The 24,016-nt window shown below is 37.9% G+C and overlaps 1 protein-coding gene across 4 annotated transcripts in view; it reads left to right on the forward strand.

The window, feature by feature from the left end:
- EPC1 (enhancer of polycomb homolog 1) overlaps positions 1-24,016 on the forward strand; it is a 99,946-nt gene that overhangs the window by 64,350 nt on the left and 11,580 nt on the right. For all 4 annotated transcript variants that reach the window (XM_020876363.2, XM_070472129.1, XM_020876360.2 and 1 more), the window contains 9 exons: positions 8,198-8,357; positions 16,719-16,864; positions 17,272-17,478; positions 17,833-17,981; positions 19,099-19,258; positions 20,230-20,406; positions 20,487-20,576; positions 20,663-20,811; positions 22,511-22,863. In XM_020876363.2, the coding sequence (XP_020732022.1) occupies positions 8,198-8,357; positions 16,719-16,864; positions 17,272-17,478; positions 17,833-17,981; positions 19,099-19,258; positions 20,230-20,406; positions 20,487-20,576; positions 20,663-20,811; positions 22,511-22,863 (1,591 nt within the window). The remainder of the gene's footprint in view (positions 1-8,197; positions 8,358-16,718; positions 16,865-17,271; positions 17,479-17,832; positions 17,982-19,098; positions 19,259-20,229; positions 20,407-20,486; positions 20,577-20,662; positions 20,812-22,510; positions 22,864-24,016) is intronic.

A 24,016-nucleotide genomic window follows, 5' to 3' on the forward strand; every position in this document is an offset into this window, starting at 1 on the left:
GACTGAATGAAGCACAAACTGGAATCAAGATTACCAGGAGAAATATCAATAACCTCAGATATGCAGATGACACCATCCTTATGGCAGAAAGCGAAGAACTAAAGAGCGTCTTGATGAAAGTGAAAGAGGAGTGTGAAAAAGTTGGCTTAAAACTCAACATTCAGAAAACTAAGATCATGGTATCCAGTCCCATCACTTCATGGCAAAATAGATGGGGAAACAGTGGAAACAGTGACAGACATTATTTTTTGAGGCTCCAAGATCACTGCAGATGGTGACTGCAGCCTTGAAATTAAAAGACGCTTACTCCTTGGAAGGAAAGTTATGACCAACCTAGACAGCACATTAAAAAACAGAGACATTACTTTGCCAACAAAGGTCCATCTAGTTGGGGCTATGGTTTTTCCAGTGGTCATGTATGGATGTGAGAGTTGGACTATAAAGAAAGCTGAGTGCTGAAGAATTGATGCTTTTGAACTGTGGTGTTGGAGAAGACTCTTGAGAGTCCCTTGGACTGCAAGGAGATCCAACCTAAAGGAAAGGAGTCCATCCTAAAGGAAATCAGTCCTGAGTATTCATTGGAAGGACTGGTGCTGAAAACTCCAATCCTTTGGCCACCTGATGCAAAGACCTGCCCTCATAGGAAAAGACCCTGATGCTGGGAAAGATTGAAGGCGGGAGGAGAAGGGGACGACAGAGGATGAGATGGTTGGATGGCATCACTGACTCAGTGGATATGAGTTTGAGTGAACTCCGGGAGTTGGTGATGGACAGGGAGGCCTGGTGTGCTGCAGTTCATGGGGTCACAAAGAGTCAGACACGACTGAGCGACTGAACTGAACTGAAATATTACTTTAAACCACTTAAAGGCTGCACATATTCTGCTTTATAGAAATTGATCTATTTTTTTAGATAAGAGCTAGGGTGATCTTTAAACTCTTCAGACACTATCGCTCTTAGTACAAGGATGAATTCTTAACATGCCCATGACTCTGCATGATTTGATGCTGACTGCCCTGTGCACCCCTCACAACACTCTGGCCACACTGGCACCTGTGTGTGGCCCCTGTCAATCCTCAGGTCTTTGCACATACACAGGGTGACAGTAAATAAGAAAGTTTAAAGTTACAGTTACACCCCAGTTATTGAGGTTTTTCAGGCTTAGACGACCATAAGCTGTTTGTTGTATATTATACATACCTTGAGTCCTTATGAAGTTCCTTATGAGGAAGATCTCCAGGGGATCTTCCCATCCCAGGGATCAGACCCAGGACTTCCACATTGCAGGTGGATTCTTTACCACTTGAGCCACCAGGGAAGCGTGAGGAAATTGTGTCAAATACTTTACAAAACAGAAACCATGTGTAAGTTTTTTTAAAAGCAGTAAGTATTTACTATAATATTGATAAACAAAAATATGATTTCACAATTACAGAAAAATGGATATGAACATCAGGAAAAGTCTTTCTACAAAAAGCTGTTAACAGTAGGGAGAATATAAATGTTAACAAGCATATGAAAAACTCTTCAACTTCTCTAGTAGTGAAAGGTACATTAGTATGTCTCAGGCATTTTATCTTGACCACAGTCCCCTATGATAGATACATAGTGTACACTTAGAGGTAATAAAACTTGCTAGTATAAATATCTTGTCCCAAGCCCCCAAGTCCTAGAACTGATAGGCCGTGGAGCCAACATACAAGTCCAGAGCACTCCTGATACAAATCCTGTTCTTCACCACCACACTGCAAGACGTCCAAAGGCGTTGGTGGTCCCATTTCATGCTGAGAAAGTAAGTTTCATTGTGGGTCATCTAGAAAAATAAATGAAGTAGCCCGGAAATTTTTTAAAAAGAATTGCAAGGAGTGAATTTAATATCTAGAAAGCACTAGTTAATAAGGTGTAGTCTGAGGCTGTGCTTTTAAAAACACGTTAAATAGTGACATAGGCATTTGAATAGAATAAGGAGGAAGAGCTTGGAATTAAGTCAAATGCAAGAGGAAGTCATAAAGGGATATTATCTAGTCATTAAGGGAAATAGATTATTTTATGCTGGACATTAGGATAGTGGCTTGCTCGCTCTCCTTACAAAAAATAGCTCAACTATCACATGTTCATCTACACAGAGATGTGCTAACTGATTAAGAATGAAATGCAAATTAAGAATAAGGTGCCTTGCTCCCTCCCTCGCTCCTTTAGTTTGGTGTAAGTAGAGCGGGCATAGGTCACAAAATTGTTCTTGCTCTGTGAGGGTATCTGAGAGGGGAAGAGCACACCTGTGACCAACTTCCCACCTGGGCTCAGACTTCCCTCCAGGGCCAGTGCACTGTGACCACAGCCTGCTTCCGGTCACCCCTCTGGCCTCCTTCACACTCAGTTTCTACCAGCTCCCAAGAGCCACGAGGTAGTATGAATCAAAGATCAAATTGAATTATAAAAAGGAACAGTTTTGTTTACATACCCAAGTTTGCAACTGTACAATTTATACCTGTTATTAAGGATAACAGTGATCAAGGAAAAGGTTAATAAATTTGACTAGTGGAACTTTCCTACAAGGAAAAAAATTAAACAAAATGACCAGTCAGACGTCAGGTAAATATTCGTCAATTTTATTACGTGGGGGCTAATTTCCTTAATGTTGAAAAGGAAAGTAATCCACCTATTTAAACATCAATGAGAAAAGGGAAAGGAAGCCTTTTGAAGGTGAACAAATGGCCACATTTAAGGGAAGAAAAACTCACTGTAAAGAAATTAACCTAAAATAACAAGATGGGTGATTTTAAAATTGAAGAGAGATGTTAAGGATTCCTACATAGAGTGGTCGGAATAGGTGTTGTCACCGCATGTACCCTCTGAGCACTTGCCTCTCTCCTTGTCCTACAGAGGCTCTCATGGGCCCACAAAGGTACCTCCTCTGTATCATAGCACAAGGTTGGGTTCTGCAGCATTCAGGGAGGACAGGCATTTAGGTTGTCTCCAGGGTTTGTTTGTTTTTCTCTATCAATTAGTGTCTGATTAAGTAAGTAATGGAGCGTGTATTCCACATCCACAGAGTGAAATGCAATTCTGCTGTTGCACAAATTGTAGTAAAAGTATCAGTATGGAAAAATCTCCAGGATATGTCAAGGGGATATGTCAGGATATGTCAGGTTGCTCAGAAGACTCCTAGCTGTGAATTGAAATTTACGTATACATAAAGTTAGCAGAGGCTACTGATGAAGACTGAAATTATTTGTCTTCATACTGTTGGAATTTTTTCATCCCTGAACTTTTTTTTTTTTTTTTCATTTATTTTTGTTAGTTGGAGGCTAATTACTTCACAACATTGCAGTGGGTTTTGTCATACATTGACATGAATCAGCCATGGAGTTACATGTATTCCCCATCCCGATCCCCCCTCCCACCTCCCTCTCCACCCGATTCCTCTGGGTCTTCCCAGTGCACCAGGCCCAAGCACTTGTCTCATGCATCCCACCTGGGCTGGTGATCTGTTTCACTATGGATAATATACATGCTGTTCTCTCAAAACATCCCACCCTCGCCTTCTCCCACAGAGTCCAAAAGCCTGTTCTATACATCTGTGTCTCTTTTTCTGTTTTGCATATAGGGTTATAATTACCATCTTTCTAAATTCCATATATATGTGTTAGTATGCTGTAATGTTCTTTATCTTTCTGGCTTACTTCACTCTGTATAATGGGCTCCAGTTTCATCCATCTCATTAGAAGTGATTCAAATGAATTCTTTTTAACGGCTGAGTAATATTCCATGGTGTATATGTACCACAGCTTCCTTATCCAATCATCTGCTGATGGGCATCTAGGTTGCTTCCATGTCCTGGCTATTATAAACAGTGCTGCGATGAGCATTGGGCTACACGTGTCTCTTTCAAATCTGGTTTCCTTGGTGTGTATGCCCAGAAGTGGGATTGCTGGGTCATATGGCAGTTCTATTTCCAGTTTTTTAAGGAATCTCCACACTTTTCCATAGCGGCTGTACTAGTTTGCATTCCCACCAACAGTGTAAGAGGGTTCCCTTTTCTCCACACCCTCTCCAGCATTTATTGCTTGTAGACTTTTGGATAGCAGCCATCCTGACTGGCGTGTAATGGTACCTCATTGTGGTTTTGATTTGCATTTCTCTGATAATGAGTGATGTTGAGCATCTTTTCATGTGTTTGTTAGCCATCTGTATGTCTTCCTTGGAGAAATGTCTGTTTAGTTCTTTGGCCCATTTTTTGATTGGGTCATTTATTTTTCTGGAATTGAGCTGGAGGTGTTGCTTGTATATTTTTGAGATTAATCATCTGTTGCTTCATTTGCTATTATTTTCCCCCAATCGGAGGGCTGTCTTTTCACCTTGCTTATAGTTTCCTTTGTTGTGCAAAAGCTTTTAAGTTTCATTAGGTCCCATCTGTTTATTATTGCTTTTATTTCCAATATTCTGGGAGGTGGGTCATAGAGGATCCTGCTGTGATTTATGTCGGAGAGTGTTTTGCCTATGTTCTCCTCTAGGAGTTTTATAGTTTTTGTTCTTACATTTAGATCTTTAATCCATTTTGAGTTTATTTTTGTGTATGGTGTTAGAAAGTGTTCTAGTTTCATTCTTTTACAAGTGGTTGACCAGTTTTCCCAGCACCACTTGTTAAAGAGGTTGTCTTTTTTCCATTGTATATCCTTGCCTCCTTTGTCAAAGATAAGGTGTCCTTAGGTTCGTGGATTTATCTCTGGGCTTTCTATTCTGTTCCATTGATCTATATTTCTGTCTTTGTGCCAGTACCATACTGTCTTGATGACTGTGGCTTTGTAGTAGAGTCTGAAGTCAGGCAGGTTGATTCCTCCAGTTCCACTCTTCTTTCTCAAGATTACTTTGGCTATTCGAGGTTTTTTGTATTTCCATACAAATTGTGAAATTATTTGTTGTAGTTCTGTGAAAAATACCATTGGTAGCTTGATAGGGATTGCATTGAATCTATAGATTGCTTTGGGTAGAATAGCCATTTTGACAATATTGATTCTTCCAATCCATGAACATGGTATGTTTCTCCATCTGTTTGTGTCCTCTTTGATTTCTTTCATCAGTGTTTTATAGTTTTCTATGTATAGGTCTTTTGTTTCTTTAGGTAGATATACTCCTAAGTATTTTATTCTTTTTGTTGCAATGGTGAATGGTATTGTTTCCTTAATTTCTCTTTCTGTTTTCTCATTGTTAGTGTATAGGAATGCAAGGGATTTCTGTGTATTAATTTTATATCCTGCAACTTTACTATATTTATTGATTAGCTCTAGTAATTTTCTGGTAGAGTCTTTAGGGTTTTCTATGTAGAGGATCATGTCATCTGCAAGCAGTGAGAGTTTCACTTCTTTCCCTATCTGGATTCCTTTTGCTTCTTTTTCTGCTCTGATTGCTGTGGCCAAAACTTCCAACACTATGTTGAATAGGAGTAGTGAGAGTGGGCACCCTTGTCTTGTTCCTGATTTCAGGGGAAATGCTTTCAATTTTTCACCATTGAGGGTGATGCTTACTGTGGGTTTGTTATATATAGCTTTTATTATGTTGAGGTATGTTCCTTCTATTCCTGCTTTCTGGAGAGTTTTAATCATAAATGGATGTTGAATTTTGTCAAAGGCTTTCTCTGCATCTATTGAGATAATCATATAGTTTTTATCTTTCAATTTGTTAATGTGGGGTATTACATTGATTGATTTGCGGATATTAAAGAATCCTTGCATTTCTGGGATAAAGCCCACTTGGTCATGGTGTATGATTTTTTTAATATGTTGTTGGATTCTGTTTGCTAGAATTTTATTAAGGATTTTTGCATCTATGTTCATCAGTGATATTGGCCTGTAGTTTTCTTTTTTTGTGGCATCTTTGTCTGGTTTTGGAATTAGGGTGATGGTGGCCTCATAGAATGAGTTTGGAAGTTTACCTTCTTCTGCAATTTTCTGGAAGAGTTTGAGTAAGATAGGTGTTAGCTCTTCTCTAAATTTTTGGTAGAATTCAGCTGTGAAGCCATCTGGTCCTGGGCTTTTGTTTGCTGGAAGACTTCTGATTACAGTTTCGATTTCCTTGCTTGTGATGGCTCTGTTAAGATCTTCTATTTCTTCCTGGTTCAGTTTTGGAAAGTTATACTTTTCTAAGAATTTGTCCATTTCTTCCAAGTTGTCCATTTTATTGGCGTACAGCTGCTGGTAGTAGTCTTCTATGATCCTTTGTATTTCGGTATTGCCTGTTGTGATCTCTCCATTTGCATTTCTAATTTTGTTAATTTGGTTCTTCTCCCTTTGTTTCTTAATAAGTCTTGCTAATGGTTTGTCAGTTTTATTTTTCCAAAAAACCAGCTTTTAGCTTTGTTGATTTTTGCTATGATCTCTTTAGTTTCTTTAGCATTTATTTATGCCCTAATTTTTAAGATTCCTTTCCTTCTACTAACCCTGGGGTTCTTCATTTCTTCCTTCTCTAATTGCTTTAGGTGTAGAGTTAGGTTATTTATTTGGCTTGTTTCTTGATGTAAGCCTGTAATGCTATGAACCTTCCCCTTAGCACTGCTTTTACAGTGTCCCATAGGTTTTGGGTTGTTGTGTTTTCATTTTCATTCATTTCTATTCATATTTTGGTTTCTTTTGTGAATTTCTTCTATGATTTGCTGGTTATTCAGAAGCGTGTTATTTAGCCTCCATATGTTTGAATTGTTAACAATTTTTTTTTCTGTAATTGAGATCTAATCTTACTGCACTGTGGTCAGAAAAGATGACTGGAATGATTTCAATTTTTTTGAATTTTCCAAGACCAGATTTATGGCCCAGGATGTGATCTATTCTGGAGAAGGTTCCATGTGCACTTGAGAAAAAGGTGAAGTTGATTGTTTTGGGGTGAAATGTCCTGTAGATATCAATTAGGTCTAGCTGGTCCATTGTGTCATTTAAGGTTTGTGTTTCCTTGTTAATTTTCTGTTTAGTTGATGTATCCATAGTTGTGAGTGGGGTATTAAAGTCTCCCACTGTTATTGTGTTACTATTAATTTCCTCTTTCATACTCGTTAGCGTTTGCTGTACATATTGTGGTGCTCCTATTTTGGGTGCATATATATTTATAATTGTTATATCTTCTTCTTGGATTGATCCTTTGATCATTATGTAGTGTCCTTCTTTGTCTCTTTTCACATCCTTTATTTGAAAGTCTATATAAATATTTTTAAAACTATTTTAATTTAAAATTTAATTTAATGAAATGTTTACCAAAATTCAGTGATTATAGGGGTGGGTGAGAACAGGTACTTTTATGGCAGCTGGTAAAAAAATCCGTGTGGCAACTCAACCAAAGCTCGTTTTGAGCACCTGTTATGTGCCAGGCATTATACTAAACATCTAATGCACATTTATATTACTTCAATCTTTCCAGCCAACCCTGTAAGATTCTATTTTTCTTTTACTGGAGGAAACAGATTTAGAGGAATGAAGTGTCTTGCCAGGAGTCACAAACCCTGGAGTGGGTTGCCATTTCCTTCTCCAGTGCGTGAAAGTAAAGTCGCTCAGTCGTGTCCGACTCTTAGCGACCCCGTGGACTGTAGCCTACCAGACTCCTCTATCCATGGGATTTTCCAGGCAAGAGTACTGAAGTGGGATGCCATTGCCTGCTCTGCCCCATACTTTACTACTGTTCAAAAAGGGATCTAGAAATTCATAAGAAAGGTTATTACTTGGGACAAAAGACCAGGTTTGAATCTGTGTCAGTTTCATCAACTAAAAATAGAGAAAATAATCTGTACCCTTGTTTGTAAAGATCATGTTCATTTGTATGACATTTCTGAAGCACTGTATGAATAAGTGAATATAATCCATAAAATACTTTTTGCACATAGCCTGCTTTCTCCATACAATAAGTTCAAATGTTTTACCCCTGTTTTTAAAAAAAATTCATCTGCAAAGTGCAGACTTAAAAGTAACAGCTTTCGTCAGCTTTTTTTTGAATCTTATATAATTTAATCCTCAATTTCAGTGTAGTGTCTTTTCTTAAATTGAAATACACAGTGTAGCTAACCAATTCTTGTTTATACTCAAAATGTTTTCACTACAACTATATTGTTAGCATCCTTACAAGGCTACGAAATGAAGAAGAAACTTCTTCATAAGGCTGTATGTTCTTATTGCTCATTTTTTAATGTGTAAATGTACCTGTTTCTCCCTCTTTCTAGGAACACCATCTTCAGCGGGCTATTTCAGCACAGCAGGTGTATGGCGAGAAGAGGGATAACATGGTTATACCAGTCCCAGAAGCAGAAAGTAACATCGCTTACTATGAGTCTATATATCCTGGGGAATTCAAGATGCCAAAGCAGCTCATTCACATACAGCGTAAGTGATTACTCTCTTGATGACTGTATCTTGTACTGTGTTCTTACATTAACTCGACAGATTTTTATGTTTATCTGTTTGGGGCCCTTTTATTGACCAGTGTCAGCTTGAGAGTTATCAGAGCCATTTTCACCTTTTACACTTGTGCTTGAGATTCCCGCCTGACAAGAAAAAACACATTTTCAGCCAGATTTTAATTGCTTTAAAGAATTTCTTAGTAGAAGTCAAAAGTCAACAAATCTTTTCTGTAAAGGTTCAGATTGTGTTTTAAACTTTGTGGGTCATTCAGTCTCTGTCACAACTATTTTACTCTGCCATTACAGACAAAATCAGCAATAGACAGTACATAAACAAATGGGCATGGCTGTGTTCCAATAAAACTCTCTTGACAAAAACATGTGTCAATCCAGTGTTGGCCCACATGGCATAGTTTGCCAGCCACATGTGTGCTTCTGTTTTTTTCTTTCTTGGCCAAGCCCCGCAAGTTCATGAGATCTTAGTTCCCTGACCAGGGATCAAACCTGGGCCCTTGGCAGTGAAAGCATGGAGTCCACTGGACCCCCAGGGAATGCTCATGATTTTTTTTTTTTTTTTTTTTTTTAATTTAGTGTCTTAATTGGTAACTTGTGTCACTTGGTACTCATGGAGGTCTTCATTGGAAATGACCCTTTGATAGCTTAATCACATTTCATGATGAACTGCTGAGAGCTTGTAAACTTAGGTGAATTTATTTCATTCATTTGGTCCCCATGTAGTGGACCACTCAATGTGTAATTGCAGGATTACTAAGGAAAAGGTGTCACAGCTTTCATTGTTGTCTTGTTGACCTTTATGATCAAGAGGTTTTTCCAGGGGCCTGCCTGAACTTTTTTCAGAACAGTATAAATCTGTTTGGTTTTTATTGTTCTCTCTGTGGACATAGAGCAACTAGCTTTCCCTAGTTTCTTACTTATTAACTACTTTTCTAACTCATTTAACCTTTTCTCCATATGGTCTAATCTTTGTCCTGGATTCTAAGCATTTTAAAAAACTATTTCTTAAATATGAAAACCACAAGTAAACATGCCCGTGTTGACTCTGACCAGCTCTGTGTTAACATCTGATGTTTTTAACTTGTGATGTTTTTCACCTTTACCTCCAGCTTGCACCCGTTAGGAAAAAAAATTTTCCTTTAGAAAAAAAATTTTTTCCAGTTTATTAAAGGTTACTTTGAAGTAAACCAAACAAATGGCATGCGTTTTTCTTGCCTACTCGTGTTTAATTACATATAAAACACAGACATTCTAAACAAAGTTTACCAATAATAGGACCTGAAACTTTAGTTCTCTGGAAAATCATGTCAGTGTGAAATTCCAGAGTGGATCCTCCGGAAATGTTAACCGGGACCACATTGCATTCCACAGCCACTGGCTGTATTATTTCATGAATATATGCTATAAGGTTAAAACAGGATGGAGCAAGATAAAATTATGTTACTCAATTTACATTATCATTACTACCAGGAAAAAAGCTTCAAATGCTTGTTTTACAAATAGGTGCTTTTCTAGTGATGATCAGAATTCACAAATTCATTTTATTGGTAGCTTGTGGGTTAAATTGTGGTCAGAAAAGTCAAAAGGTACTATATTTAAAAAGGCATTGACTCTGCTGACATTATAATCAAATAACAGTAATAAAATGGAAGCAGAATTGTAAATTATTTGGGAAAAAAATGTTTTTCATCAGTACAAATTTAGAAAGACATATTACATTGGAAAGTTTATAAACACTGTCAGCCAAATGAGTGTTAGCTGACTTTGAGTTTCTTTTAACATTGTCTTGCATTATTATAGATTCACAGAATATGTGAAGCCTTGTATATTCAACACCACAATTAAGATACTCAGTTACACCATCACCATAAGACTCTACCTTATTGCTCCTTTAAATGTACTCCTAGCCTCTGGCAACCACTCGTCTGTTCTCCATCTTTGTAATTATGTTTGTTGATGAAGGTAACATGAGTGGAATTATCAATGTATATCCTTTTGAGACTGACTTTTTTCCTCTTAGCATAGCCTCCTTGACGTTCATTCAAGCTGTTGCATATATCAGTAGTTCCTTCCTTTCTCTTCCTGAGCAATCTTCCATAGCATGCACTGCAGCAGGTTGCACTGCTCACTCACTGAGAGACACCGGGTCATTCCAGATTTTGAGTATTTCAAATAAAGCTGCTCTGAATGTTCATGTACAGATTTTTGAGTGAACATAAATCTGTACTTATCTGTGTTAAATACCTATAGTGTAGTTGCTGGGTCATCCATTTTTAGTTTGACAAGAACGTCTACTCTGTATCTCAGAAGGCTATACCTGTTTGCAGTATCATCAGCTGTGTATGTGGGATCCAGTTTCTCCTTTATCCTTGCCAGCATTTGAGGTTATCACTTTTTAATTTTAGCTATTCTAGTAGGTATGCAGTGACATCTCACTGTACTTTAAATTTGTTTTTCTCTAAATGACTAATATGTTAAACATCTTTTCATGTGTTTTTTGCCATCTAGATATCCTTTTTGGTGAAGATTGTGCATGTCTTACTTATTTCTAATTAGATTATTTTAATGTTAAGTTTTAAGGATTTTGTTTTGTTTGTATATTGTAGACACAGGTCTTTGTCATGTGTGACTTGGAAATATTTTGTTCTGGTATATAATTTGTCTTCATTCTCTTAAGAGTTTTCCACAGAGTAGAAGTTTTTAATTTTGATGAGATCCATTTAGCATCAACTCCAAGAATAGTCTTTGTTTTGCCCAGGGTCCAAAGATGATTTCCTATGACCTGTTATAGAAGTTTCACAGTTTCACATTTAAGTGTGTGATCTCTTTTGACTGTGAGGTTTAGGTCACAGTGTGTACCCCCACTCCCTATTCTGGGTATCTAATTGCTCCAAACCAATTTATTGAAAAAGTGTTCCCTCCTCGTTGATTGTTTTGTTTCTTCAGCAGAAATCAGTTATGCATTTTGTTGCGGCTCTGTTTGTGGGTCTATATTCTACTCCTCTGATCTCTGTGTTTATCCCGAGGTAGCACCGCTATCTCGGTTACTGAAGCTGAATGATAATCCTTAACATCGGGAAATGCTTCCTCCTTTTTTTTCCCAAGATTGTGTTGGTATTCTAGGGCTTTTCCCTGTAAATATTTCCCTAAAAGTGCCAGTAGAACAAGTTTGTATCTGCAAAGAAACTTGCTGTGATTTTGGTAGGAATTGTGTTTAAATCTATAGATCATTGTAGGGAGAATTGACATCTTTTCTGTGTTGAGTCTTCTAGTCCATGACCACAATATGACTCCCAAGTATTTAGGTCTTTGATTTCTTTAGTTGACACTTTATAATTTTCATCATGAAGATCCATGGTGTTTTGGTACAAATTTTTTTTTTTTAGATTTATACCTGTTTTCTTCGATACAAGTGAAAATGGTATTGCACTTTTGATTTTTGTTTCCACCTGTTTATTGTCAGTATGCAGAAGTGCAGTTCAGTTGTATGCTGAGCATGTGTCCTGTGGCCTTAACTGAAATTGCATGTTAGTCCTAGAAGATGTTTGCAGGTTCTTTGGGATTTTCTAAGTGGAGAAAAATCATGTCATAGCCTGCAAATAGAAATGGTTTTGCTTTCCCTTTCCAACCTGTATGTTATTAATTTCTCTTTCTTGCCTTAGTATAATGGTTAGAACTTGAATACAGTGTTAAAGTAAGAATTGTGAGAGCAGACATCCTTGCCTTGTTCCTGATCTTAAGGGAAAAAATTTAGTCTTTCACTGTTAAGCATTATGTCACCTGAAGGAGGTTTTTTGTAGTTGCTTCTAGGAGTTTGAGAAAGTTCTCTATTCCTAGTGTATTTGGAGTTTTTATCCTAACTTGAATTTGTCAGCTGCTTTTTCTGCGTCAGTTAATAAGGTCATGGGATGGTCATGTGATTCCCCACCCCTGCCACCACCCCACCCTTCTTTATCCTCTGATGTGATGGGTTGCCTTGGTTGGCTGTCAAATATTGAACCAGCCTTGAATATCTAGAATAAATCACATTTGGCTGTGTGTGTGTGTGTGTGTGTGTGTGTGTTTTCCATACACTGTTGGGTGGGATTTTATTGAGAAGTTTTCCATCTAAATTCGTGAAAGATATTGTTAATCTTTTTGCGAATGTGTGCTGTGTCTTGTCAGGTTTTGGTATCAGAGTAATATTGGCCTCATAAAGCAAGTTAGGTAGTATTTCCTCTTACTTATTTTCTGGAAGAGATTGTGTAAAAGTGATGTTAATTTTTTTAAATTGATATTGACTTTTAATGTAATACAATACACAAGAAAAGGCTAGTTATATTATAAATTTCTGCAAATTGAAATTGAGCATTGAATGCCAGGTAGTCTAATACATTGCTTATGAAGTGTACATTGTATCAAATTATGTATATAGACTGGTTCATTTCAATTCTTATAAATTCTATTTTATAAAACTCTTAAGCTGATGTTTACACAGACTATTCCTTGGAGTTTTCAAGATGATAGTATTGCCTTAAAAAGTAGTGATTAGAAACATTTGAGAATGATTGCATGTTATATTTCCCTCTCTACCCCAGAGTTATAATACATATTATTCTGTTTGTAGGCTGTGGGAACCTTGCAGTTAAAAAGGAAAGTTTATTTTAACTCAGCATTTTTCAAATGTTTTCTTTACACGTTATCTGTTAACATTTCGTTGAACATTTATTTGGAAAATCTCAACGTTATTCTTGTCTTTAATAGGTTTAGGAAATAGACCATACTTTTCTCCCTTTTATCCTATCAGAGCAGTGAAGGAAGAAACCTGTTTTAAAACCATTATCCCCTGCTTTATTTCCAAACTGTTGATACTTCCTTAGATGTTTGAGAGTGTTATTCAACATCTCCTGGTCCAAAGGGTCTTAATGTTGTTTCTCTTTTGATTGGTGATCTGGAAGCTTCTAGATGTCCAAAATCACTGCAGATGGTGACTGCAGCCATGAAATTAAAAGATGCTTACTCCTTGGAAGGAAAGTTATGACCAGCCTAGACAGCATATTAAAAAGCAGAGACATTACTTTGCCAACAAAGGTCCGTCTGGTCAAGGCTATGGTTTTTCCAGTGGTCATGTATGGATGTGAGAGTTGGACTATAAAGAAAGCTGAGCACAGAAAAATTGATGCTTTTGAACTGTGGTGTTGGAGAAGACTCTTGAGAGTCCCTTGGACTGCAAGATCCAACCAGTCCGTGGAGATCAGTCCTGGGTGTTCATTGGAAGGACTGATGTTGAAGCTCCAATACTTTGGCCACCTGATGCGAAGAGCTGACTCATTTGAAAAGACCCTGATTCTGGGAAAGATTGAGGGCAGGAGGAGAAGGGGATGACAGAGGATGAGATGGTTGGATGGCATCGCTGACTCAATGGACATGAGTTTGGGTGGACTCTGGGAGTTGGTGATGGACAGGGAGGCCTGGCGTGCTGCAGTCCACGGGGTTGCAAAGAGTCGGACACGACTGAGCGGCTGAACTGAACTGAGATTGTACAACTAGAACTTCTCCTTTCTTATTCATGCTGTAAGAAAGGACAAAACAGTTCTGTCTAGAATGCTGCTGCTGCTGCTAAGTTGCTTCAGTCATGTCCAACTCTGTGCGACCCCATAGACGGCAGCCCACCAGGCTACGGCAGCTCACCAGGCTCCGCCATCCCTGGGATTCTCCAGGCAAGAACACTGGAGTGGGCTGCCATTTCCTCTCCAATGCATGAAAGTGAAAAGTGAAAGTGAAGTCGCTCAGTCATGTCTGACTCTTTGCGACCCCATGGACTGCAGCCCACCAGGCTCCTCCGTCCATGGGATTTTCCAGGCAAAAGTACTGGAGTGGGGTGCCATTGCCTTCTCAGAATAGGTAGGAACAAATCTCTCCTCCCTTCCCCTCCAATTTGAGTCTCCAGATTCTCTTGGTAATCCTCAAAGGAAATCTCTTTTAAAAGGCAGTCTCGTATATTTGAGTATGTGTGTATGTGTGTGTGTAAAGATACAGATCTGTGCATTTCTGGTTCTGTCCACTGGTAAAGCCAAGAAGCAAAAAATATTCAGTAGCAATAAGCACATCTAACACCTATTCCCTGGTCCGTAACCGTTAAATAGGACCAAGAATATGTGGAGAGATGGCTGATCCCAGGGCCGAGGGTAAGTCAAGATAAACCTGAACATCTCGTTATGCCAGAAATTAAGAACTCACAAAAATGGCAGAGGCATATCACAGGAGGACATTGGAGTTTCTGCTGGCTAGTTTGGGGACGTTTTAAGCAATGGAATAGTCAACTATAGTACAGTAATGAATTGTGAACCATTGTAAAAGTAGAAATTCCTGAGTTCCATACTGGTAACAAACAGTGCTAAGTGGTGGAGAAGACTAGTCTCAGGGTTTTACAGTAGAGAATGCCAGCCAAGAGCTGAATGGTGCTGTGGCGAAGAGAATGGTGGAGTGAAGGATGTTGGGACGTTTGGGATGGACATGTACACACTGCTATATTTAAAATGGATAACTGTCAAGATCCTACTGTATAGCACAAAGAACTCTGCTCAGTGTTTTATGTTAGCCTGGATGGGAGGGGAGTTTGGGGGAGAATGGATACATGCATATGTGTGGCTGAGTCCCTTCGCTGTCCACTTGAAAACTATCACATCAGCTATATGCCCCAATACAAAATAAAAGTTTTTTTAAAAAAATAAAAATTCAGAGAAACCCAGAAAATCATTTTTGCAATTATATGATCAAGACTGACTCACACAAGAATCACCAGTGTGTGTACCTAAGAGGAAATTTTGATGAGGAGCAGGGTATTTGCACGGCCTTAAGCTCTCCCCACAGACTGCTTATTAGTTACGGGATGGTGGAGTGGGGCATGGGCCGGAGATACACAGTGGAATATTGGGCACTTTCTTGACTGGTGATCAAAATTATCACCACTTATGAGAAACAGATGAACATCGTGTGCCTCTAGATGTGAGACCCTGGTGAGGACTGAGAGTTGAGTGTTCAGTATGACAGAAATAAATGAGATACAATCCCTCCGCTCAGGAAAATTTAGCATATTCGAATGTTTAGCAAATAAGATTGTAAAGTATGTGTAACAGTAATACAAAAGAAGGGGAGTGATCTAGACCAGGTATTTTTAACCTTAGTGCCACAAGCTGTTCTAAGGACATTTGAATTTTCAGCTTACAATTTACGTAAAATATTATATGTCTACACCGTGTTTTTCTGGAGAGAGGGTTCATAACTTCTAAAAAAGATAAAATAGTTAGGAGCCACTTATTGGGTGGGGGAGCAGTCCAGAAAGGATTCCACAGGAGTTGATGTCAGGTTGGGTTTTGGAAAGATGAGTCATTTGCCTGGTGGACCAGGCAGGAAAGAGCTAATGTAAAGGCCTGAAGACAGGGAAAGAGGAGCCTGCTGTTTGAAACAAACGGAATTTGATGTTGCTGGGTCATAATGTGCAGATGAGAATAGCAAGGCCCGTCAAAAAGGACCTCATACAGTTGCACAGTTGTGGGTTTGAAGGTGGTGGGAACTTAGGAGGAACTGTTGAAGGAAGGAAAAGGTATGAGACAGATTTTGGTATCAAGCTTCTTAATATTTTACTTATATTATTATCAAACTAGTTTAATTTTGCAAAGTAATTGAACAACATTTCACGGTATAGTATAAAGGAATGGTTCTTGCTTTTTTTTCCCCCAAATCTTGACAAATTTTGAAAGGGAAATTTTCCTTGAAAGAAAACTTCCCATTTCTCTCACCATGACAATGATTCTCATGAGGGAACAAACCTTGGCAGGAGTGAGCTCACTGACAGCTGTTACCCTTATTGGCAGTGGCTAGCACTTCAGCTTTAAATACCACCCCCGAGCTGTCAGTGAAGCGGTTAAATAATTTACAAAATAGGATTTAAGTATTCTAGAAACAATCTTACTTAAAAACCTTATCCTTCTATTATGGTATCAAATCCCATGAAATTGCTTATGTTTTATCATTTTTTGAGCTACAGAATTTTTGTTCAGTTCAGCCCAGCACATTTAACAATCTCTTTCTGTTTTTACTAGTGGGCTTCTAGTTTGCTTTGTGGGGTGGGGTCACAGGTCACATCCAGTCTTTTATCGCTTTTAACAGTAAAGATGGTCTTCTTTCTTAAACTTTAAATGCAGGAAACTTAAGATTGTTTTCAAGTCTGAAAACAAAATATTTTTAAAAATATTCCCTGTTTCCCTAGAGATAACCCAGATATCAGTGAGAGGTTTCTGTCCGCGCTTCCATGCGGTAAATGATCGTGTGTGGTTTCTTCTGTCAGCTTTCAGTTTGGATGCTGAGCAGCCCGATTATGATTTGGATTCTGAAGATGAAGTATTTGTGAATAAACTGAAGAAGAAAATGGACATCTGCCCATTGCAGTTTGAGGAGATGATTGACCGTCTAGAAAAAGGCAGTGGTCAGCAGGTACAGCTTCATTGTATATTTAATGAATGTGTGTGTGTGTATATATATATATATCTTTGTGTGAAAACAGTGTAAAGTTGGGAGAGGGTAAGTGAGCAGGCTCTGCAAGCTTGAATTCATATCTCTGTCCATTTCTAGGCTATATAACCTTCAGCAGAAGGTTTAAATTTCTATGTGTGTCTGTGTCCCAGTCTGTAAAACAGAGCTGATAAACATTACAGCATTGTTGTGAAAATTAAATGCAATAATTTACATAAAGCGTCTAGCTCATTATCTGACATGTACAAGGTACTCAGCATATTTGCTATTGTTAATCCTATTATTCTGTTTATTGTCATTTAAATTAGAAGTACTTTTGAACCTTTTCTTTGTATTATGTGAAAATGACATAATGATTTTACATTTAGCCAGTCAGTCTGCAGGAAGCCAAACTACTGCTAAAAGAAGATGATGAATTAATTAGAGAAGTTTATGAATACTGGATTAAAAAGAGAAAAAACTGTCGAGGTCCGTCTCTTATCCCATCAGTAAAACAAGAGAAGCGAGATGGTTCGAGCACAAATGATCCTTATGTGGCTTTTAGAAGACGAACTGAAAAAATGCAGACTCGGAAAGTAAGAAAACCTGGGGAGGGTTTTTTGTAATTTTTTTGATGTAAGAAAATTTATTTATAGTTATAAATGCCTCAGCATCAGAAACCTGTTTTGTGTTTAGACAGACTTTCTGCATTTTATAATACAAAATGAATCTGTCTTTAAATTCATTACTGAGTTATTAATGATATATTTTTTATGTTGTTTCATTAAAAACCATATTCAAAATTGATTTCCTGGTGATCCCATGTTCCCTTTCAGTGTCTTTAAATTCTAGTCTCACTTTTCAAATATATATATATATATACTCTTATATGTCACCAGCTATACTCAAAAATGCTTACTGACATTAAACAAGCAAATTCATACTTGCAGAATCGCAAAAATGATGAAGCCTCTTATGAAAAAATGCTTAAGCTGCGTCGAGACCTAAGCCGGGCTGTTACTATTCTAGAGATGATAAAAAGAAGAGAAAAGAGTAAAAGAGAGCTATTGCACTTAACACTGGAAATTATGGAAAAGAGGTAAAGTATGTTTTAATAGCATGAGAAGCATGGCACCATTAGAATTTTGTGTAGAAGTCATTTATTTCCTAAGCAGTTTTCTGTAACTCCAGAAATACATTCTTTTAATAATGGTTAGAGACTGTTGAAATATGTGGTGTTGATGTACTTTGTGTAATTTTACATGCCTTCCTCTCTCTAGTTTCACTTTTAAAGTGACTGGTTCAGTAAAATTGTCATGCAGGATACTTCCATTTCAAAATCATTTTCTTTTACACTTACTTGAGTTAGTGCAGAGCTGCGAGGAAGAGAACATTTGTCACTTCTAAAGTTTTTATTTTGTTTACTAAATGATACTGAATTTTTTCTTAACACTTGCTGAGATTTTTAACAGAAAAGTATAAAACAAGGATGGGGGAAAGGCCCATAATCTTAATACCTAGATAATCCTTCAATGCAGCTTCCCCAGTGACTCAGCAGTAAAGAATCCACCTGCAATGCAGGAGACACGGGTTCGATCCCTGGGTTGGGAAGATCACCTGAAGGAGGGCGTGGCATTCTACTCCAGTATTCTTGCCTGAAAAATCCATGGGCAGAGGAGCCTGGCAGGCTACAGTTCATGGAGTTGCAAAAGAGTTGGATACGACTGAGCAACTAAATACACACGCACAATTCTTCAGCAGAAGCACAGTGAAAACTTCAGGCTACACTCCCCTGTTTCCAGGTCCCTGTTCCCAAAGGAAATCACTATTCAATTTCTTATGATTCATTACAGAAAAATTAGTTTTACGGCACAGAAACTCAAATTAGCAGAAAGTTCCTCTGTACCATTTCAGGCATGAATTTCAACATCTCCACCAAATCTGTCACCAGAATTTCTACATTAAAATTAAATCCCCTCTCCCCCGCCATGGTTATCTGTTAATGGTGGCATGATAAAGCCATGAGCCAAAAAGTAAAAGAAAGAAGCAATAGGAATTATGTAATCTTTACTTTTAATAAGCATTCATCGGGTAGTTTACCTGTAATCTTACCTTAAGTTTCATTAGGGTTATAGTTAATATCTGAGTTAGTTATTAGTCATCATGATGGTAAGTACTTACAGGAACTAACTCTGAACCTTTTCTTACCATTTCAGGTATAATTTGGGTGACTACAGTGGGGAGATCATGTCTGAGGTCATGGCTCAGAGGCAGCCAGTGAAGCCCACGTACACCATCCCCCTCATCCCCATCGCCAACAGCAGTCAGTTCAAACACCAGGAGGCGATAGACGTGAAGGAATTTAAAGTTAATAAGGTGATCAAAATGTTTGTGATTTTAATCATTAGAATCAGAGTAAAAAGGAGGAATTTGTTTATAAACCCTACCATGAAAGCCAGTTTTTAAGACTGGTCTATAGATATAGCAGTAGAAATTGTAAAGAGAGATACCTTATAGTTTCATTAACTTTTCTTTAAAAACCATAATGCCAAAAACTTCATAAAGCTTGATACAAATACTTAGCATATTTATACAAGCATGGTACTCGCCATGATCTGTCTCTTCCTACCAAATACCACTTTTGCCTCTGATCTTCCTTGCCTGTTGCCTCCTCCTCAGATTCATATCTCTCCTCACCTCTGCCCTCACTGGCCATGTGTATTTCTGACGTGCAACTGTATTCATCACTCTTGCCTGTGTATATTATCCCTGTGTTGTTTCCTGCTTTAGTGATTTCATATCTTTAACCTCTAAAACTGCTCACCATTTGCTTTCATTGTAGAGCTAGCAAGTCTTTACTACCCTTTATTTTTTTAATACCTCAGTACTATGGATTTGTTTTCACTATGTTAACAGTTACCTGAAGCTTGCTTTGTGTATATGTTCTCATTATTACTTTCCCAGTGTTGAATTGTTAATTCTTTAGGATGAAGACTAACTAAAAGTTCCTTTTAAAAAATTCTCTCCTAGAATTTTTGTAGAAAGTTAAGAAAAAGATATCGAACCAACAGTAAATATTAATTGTAGTTTAAGGATTTCAGGAGAATTTCTCTTCTTTTTACTTTAATTGAAGCAAAGTATTTTAGGATCATGTTTAGGTTATAGGAACATACTCATGTTTTCACAGAGAACAACCTCTAAGACTTTTACATTAGAAAATGACAAAATGTAAGGGTCTTGTATCTCCTATAAGTTCATGTTAGCAGTAAACTTATTTTTAAAACTTCCCCCAAACTTTGAGTTTGTTGACCGTGGTTTCTGGTGTTTAATTCATGACTGTATTGCAGCAAGATAAGGCCGATCTTATCCGACCTAAACGTAAATATGAAAAGAAGCCCAAAGTCTTACCTTCGTCTGCTGCTGCTGCTCCTCAACAGGCCAGCCCCACCACGCTGCCGGTCTTCAACGCTAAAGACCTGAACCAGTATGACTTCCCCAGCTCAGACGAAGAGCCTCTCTCCCAGGTAAGTCCAAGGATTTTCTCTGAATGCAGATGAGGAACATAGGAAGGCACACGATCTGACGCACTTCCTTTTATTTAAAGGTTCTGTCTGGCTCTTCAGAAGCTGAGGAAGAGAATGATCCCGATGGCCCTTTTGCTTTCCGAAGGAAGGCAGGCTGTCAGTACTACGCTGTAAGTGTGGATTGTCTTTATAAATAACAAACTGCTTACCTTTAGTTGACAAAAAATAAATAGCAATTCGGATTTTTCTTTTTAAGCCTCACTTAGACCAAACTGGCAACTGGCCTTGGACTAGTCCTAGCGACGGAGGAATAGGGGATGTACGATACCGATACTGCCTGACCACCCTGACCGTGCCCCAGCGGTGTATCGGATTTGCACGAAGACGGGTTGGGCGCGGTGGAAGGTGAGGCATCTCTGCTTCTAGCAGAGGGATGTCTTAGATGTGGGTGATGGAGTCAGGCAAAAGTTTAAAATGAGGTGATCCTTCCAAAGAGCTCATTTGTTCCCGCCTCCTCTTCTTAACTGTTTTTTGGGGTTTTTTTGGACGAAGATACTTTGCCACTTTCTACCTGTTAACACAGCAGTAGCTTTTAATGCATAACTAGTGGTTCCCTAATGGATCTGCTTTTCTTCTCAAGATTGAAAACTCAGATATCTGCCCTCAGAGGTAGATGAAAGCAAGTGTACATCATGATTACATAAATTGTATGACATTAAAAAAATGTCGTGTCTGACTCTTTGTGACTCCATGGACTATTCAGTCCATGGAATTCTCCAGGCCTGAATAACTGGAGTGGGTAACCTTTCCCATCTCTGGGGGATCTTCCCAACCCAGGGATCAAACCCTGGTCTCCCACATTGCAGGCGTATTCTTTATCAGCTGAGCTACAGGGGAAGCCCAAGAATAGTGGAGTGGATAGCCTATCCCTTCTCCAGTAGATCTTCCAAACCCAGGAATTGAACCAGGGTCTCCTGCATTGCAGGTGGATTCTTTACCAACTGAGCCATCAGGGAAGCCCATGTGACATTAAAGAAATTACCAAAAATTATTTTAGGAGTTCTGGGAGATACTGAGAAAAAGGATTAAATAGGCTAAGAAATGTCATATAACTAGTACACTGAGTTAACTCATCAGAGGACAGGCTCCTGGCTCCATGCGGGACCTGATCTATACCTGCCTTTGTCTAGACCTGGAGTCCTTGGATGCTCTGGAGGTCTTTAGGTGAGAAGCTGTGTGGGGAGGGGACGGATTGCCAAACACATGAAAGCGAAGGAAAAGAAAGACTCGCGTATGGTATTAGTGAAAAAAAATTAAAAGGCATAACAGATCAAGGTGCCTTCAGGAAGAAACGTAAGGGTATAACTTATAGTAAGTTAATGACTTATACACATTTCTTTCATTTTTTATCTTAATTGCAGTTGTTATCACTTCATGTCAGTTTAGAATTATCCAGTCACTAAGACACATTTTATTGAGTCTTTTTCAGCCTCATCATTAGTAGTAAAAGTTCTCTGTGTTGGCTATATTTTATTCTATACTAGCATTAGTTAGTGTTAGCATTTTAAGATGGATTCATTTATAAAGTTTATATAAATAAAGTAAAAATAAATCCTCTCGAGTGGTGTCTTCAAATATTTTCTCTGTAAGAAGTTTTAATAGTGTAAAATATCCAAAGATCACATATTTTGATTGTTTTTCTCCTTCCTGCTCCCTCAAAAAAAAACCTTTTTGCTTAAGTAACAGATACGTTAGCAGTGCTTCATAAATGTTTTGGTGCTTTGTAATGGAAGTGAAAGATCAAATTCTCTTGTATGGTGACAGTAACGCACTGTTAGAAGGCTTTCTGTTGCAAGGTGGACAGTATACTTTATTCTTCAAGGTGGAGTACTTTCTTCTCTAATCGAATCTTTAAAAAGTGAAAGAACCTTAACAGAAATTGAGAGTTTAGCCTTCAGAGCCAAATACTGAAATAATCAAATTTATAGCTTTTAAATATTCAGTATGAGATGGCTTTGGGGGACTTGGGGAGGGGATAGAAAAAAACTCTTGTGTAATTTCTGAATAGCTGTTCTACATAAATTTTCTGACTGATTTTTAACAGGGTCTTACTGGACAGAGCGCACTCAGACTACGACGGCGTGTTTCGCCATCTGGATCTGGACATGCTTTCCTCACCACAACATTCTCCAGTCAATCAGCCTGCCAATACCTCAGAAACAAATACCTCGGACAAATCTTTCTCTAAAGACCTCAGTCAGATACTCGTCAATATCAAATCATGTAGATGGCGGCATTTTAGGCCTCGGACACCATCCCTACATGACAGTGACAATGATGAACTCTCCTGTCGAAAGTTGTTTAGGAGTATAAATCGAACAGGCACAGCACAACCCGGGACCCAGACATGCAGTACCTCTACGCAAAGCAAAGGCAGCAGTGGTTCAGCACACTTTGGTACGTTCCTTCGTTTCGATGTGCGTTTCTGTAGAAGCCTCAGGTTCATCAGTGTTGCGACTATGCGATCTGTTATTCTTACAGCTAAAAGTCCTCTTCTCTTAAAATAGTATTTTTTTAAAATCTAGGTTTAAGTATTTATTTGAATCCCGATTGTGCATGTGTCTTCATTTAAACATATCTGCACACCCAAGAATTTTAGTGCTGTTTATAATGTGTGGCATTTGTTTCCTGTTGCACTTCATGAACCACCAAGATTCAGCTGTTATGTTTTCAAATAATATGGAAAGAAAATGGACTGTAAATTGATAGTGGACACTTTTCTGGGCTTTTACTTAGACTGCTTTAAAGTAAGCCAGCAACTTGATAGACAGGCATGCTTTCTCTGCTGACACCGTCATTCAGAATAATTTATAAGAGGGACACTAACTTTTCAAAGAACATCTAAGTTTAAGGATTATTCTAATAATCTGGAAACATTTCAGGTAATATGTACTTTAGCATTATGCCTACACTGTGAAATGGGTCTAGTATAAATGCCATCTACTTAAAATATTCCCCAGATTTTAGTTTTCTATTTTAAAGCAAATGCCAGTTGTTTGAGGCATGAAGATTATAGAAATTCACTGTTTAAGTTGTTACTGCAGATATTTACAAAGATAATTTAAATATATAAAGATAATTTAATCTGTCCCCCTAATTATCTGGTAAGGCTACAGTTAAACCTAATAAATATGAAAATGTGCCTCATATCCTTAAAGACATTCAGAAAAGTTTCCATAAATTAATATTCTTTGTGATTAGAAATAAAGTACTTCTATGAAAGGGAAGTCTTTCAACTCATAAGAAATCTAAACTCATTTCAGAAATCAAGTAGAAGATAATCTAAATTATTCTGAGGCCTACCTAATAGATTACTTATAATCACATTAATCTTGGAGTCTATATCATGAAGATTCAGTTTCTCTCTGCTTTTATAGTCTTAAAAATCAAAAGGATTTTTCAGCATGAAAGTCTTATATGGTGTGAATGTAGAGATTTTAATAGTATAAATTTATAATATGTTTCCCTGATAAAGATTAAGTTGTTTAAAATTCTTTGAGACTAGATGTAGAAAACTGGCTTGTTCGATCAATTTCTGATCTTCTCCACT

This window comes from Odocoileus virginianus, chromosome 9 (assembly GCF_023699985.2).
Source record: "Odocoileus virginianus isolate 20LAN1187 ecotype Illinois chromosome 9, Ovbor_1.2, whole genome shotgun sequence".
NCBI classification, from domain to species: Eukaryota; Metazoa; Chordata; class Mammalia; order Artiodactyla; family Cervidae; genus Odocoileus; species Odocoileus virginianus.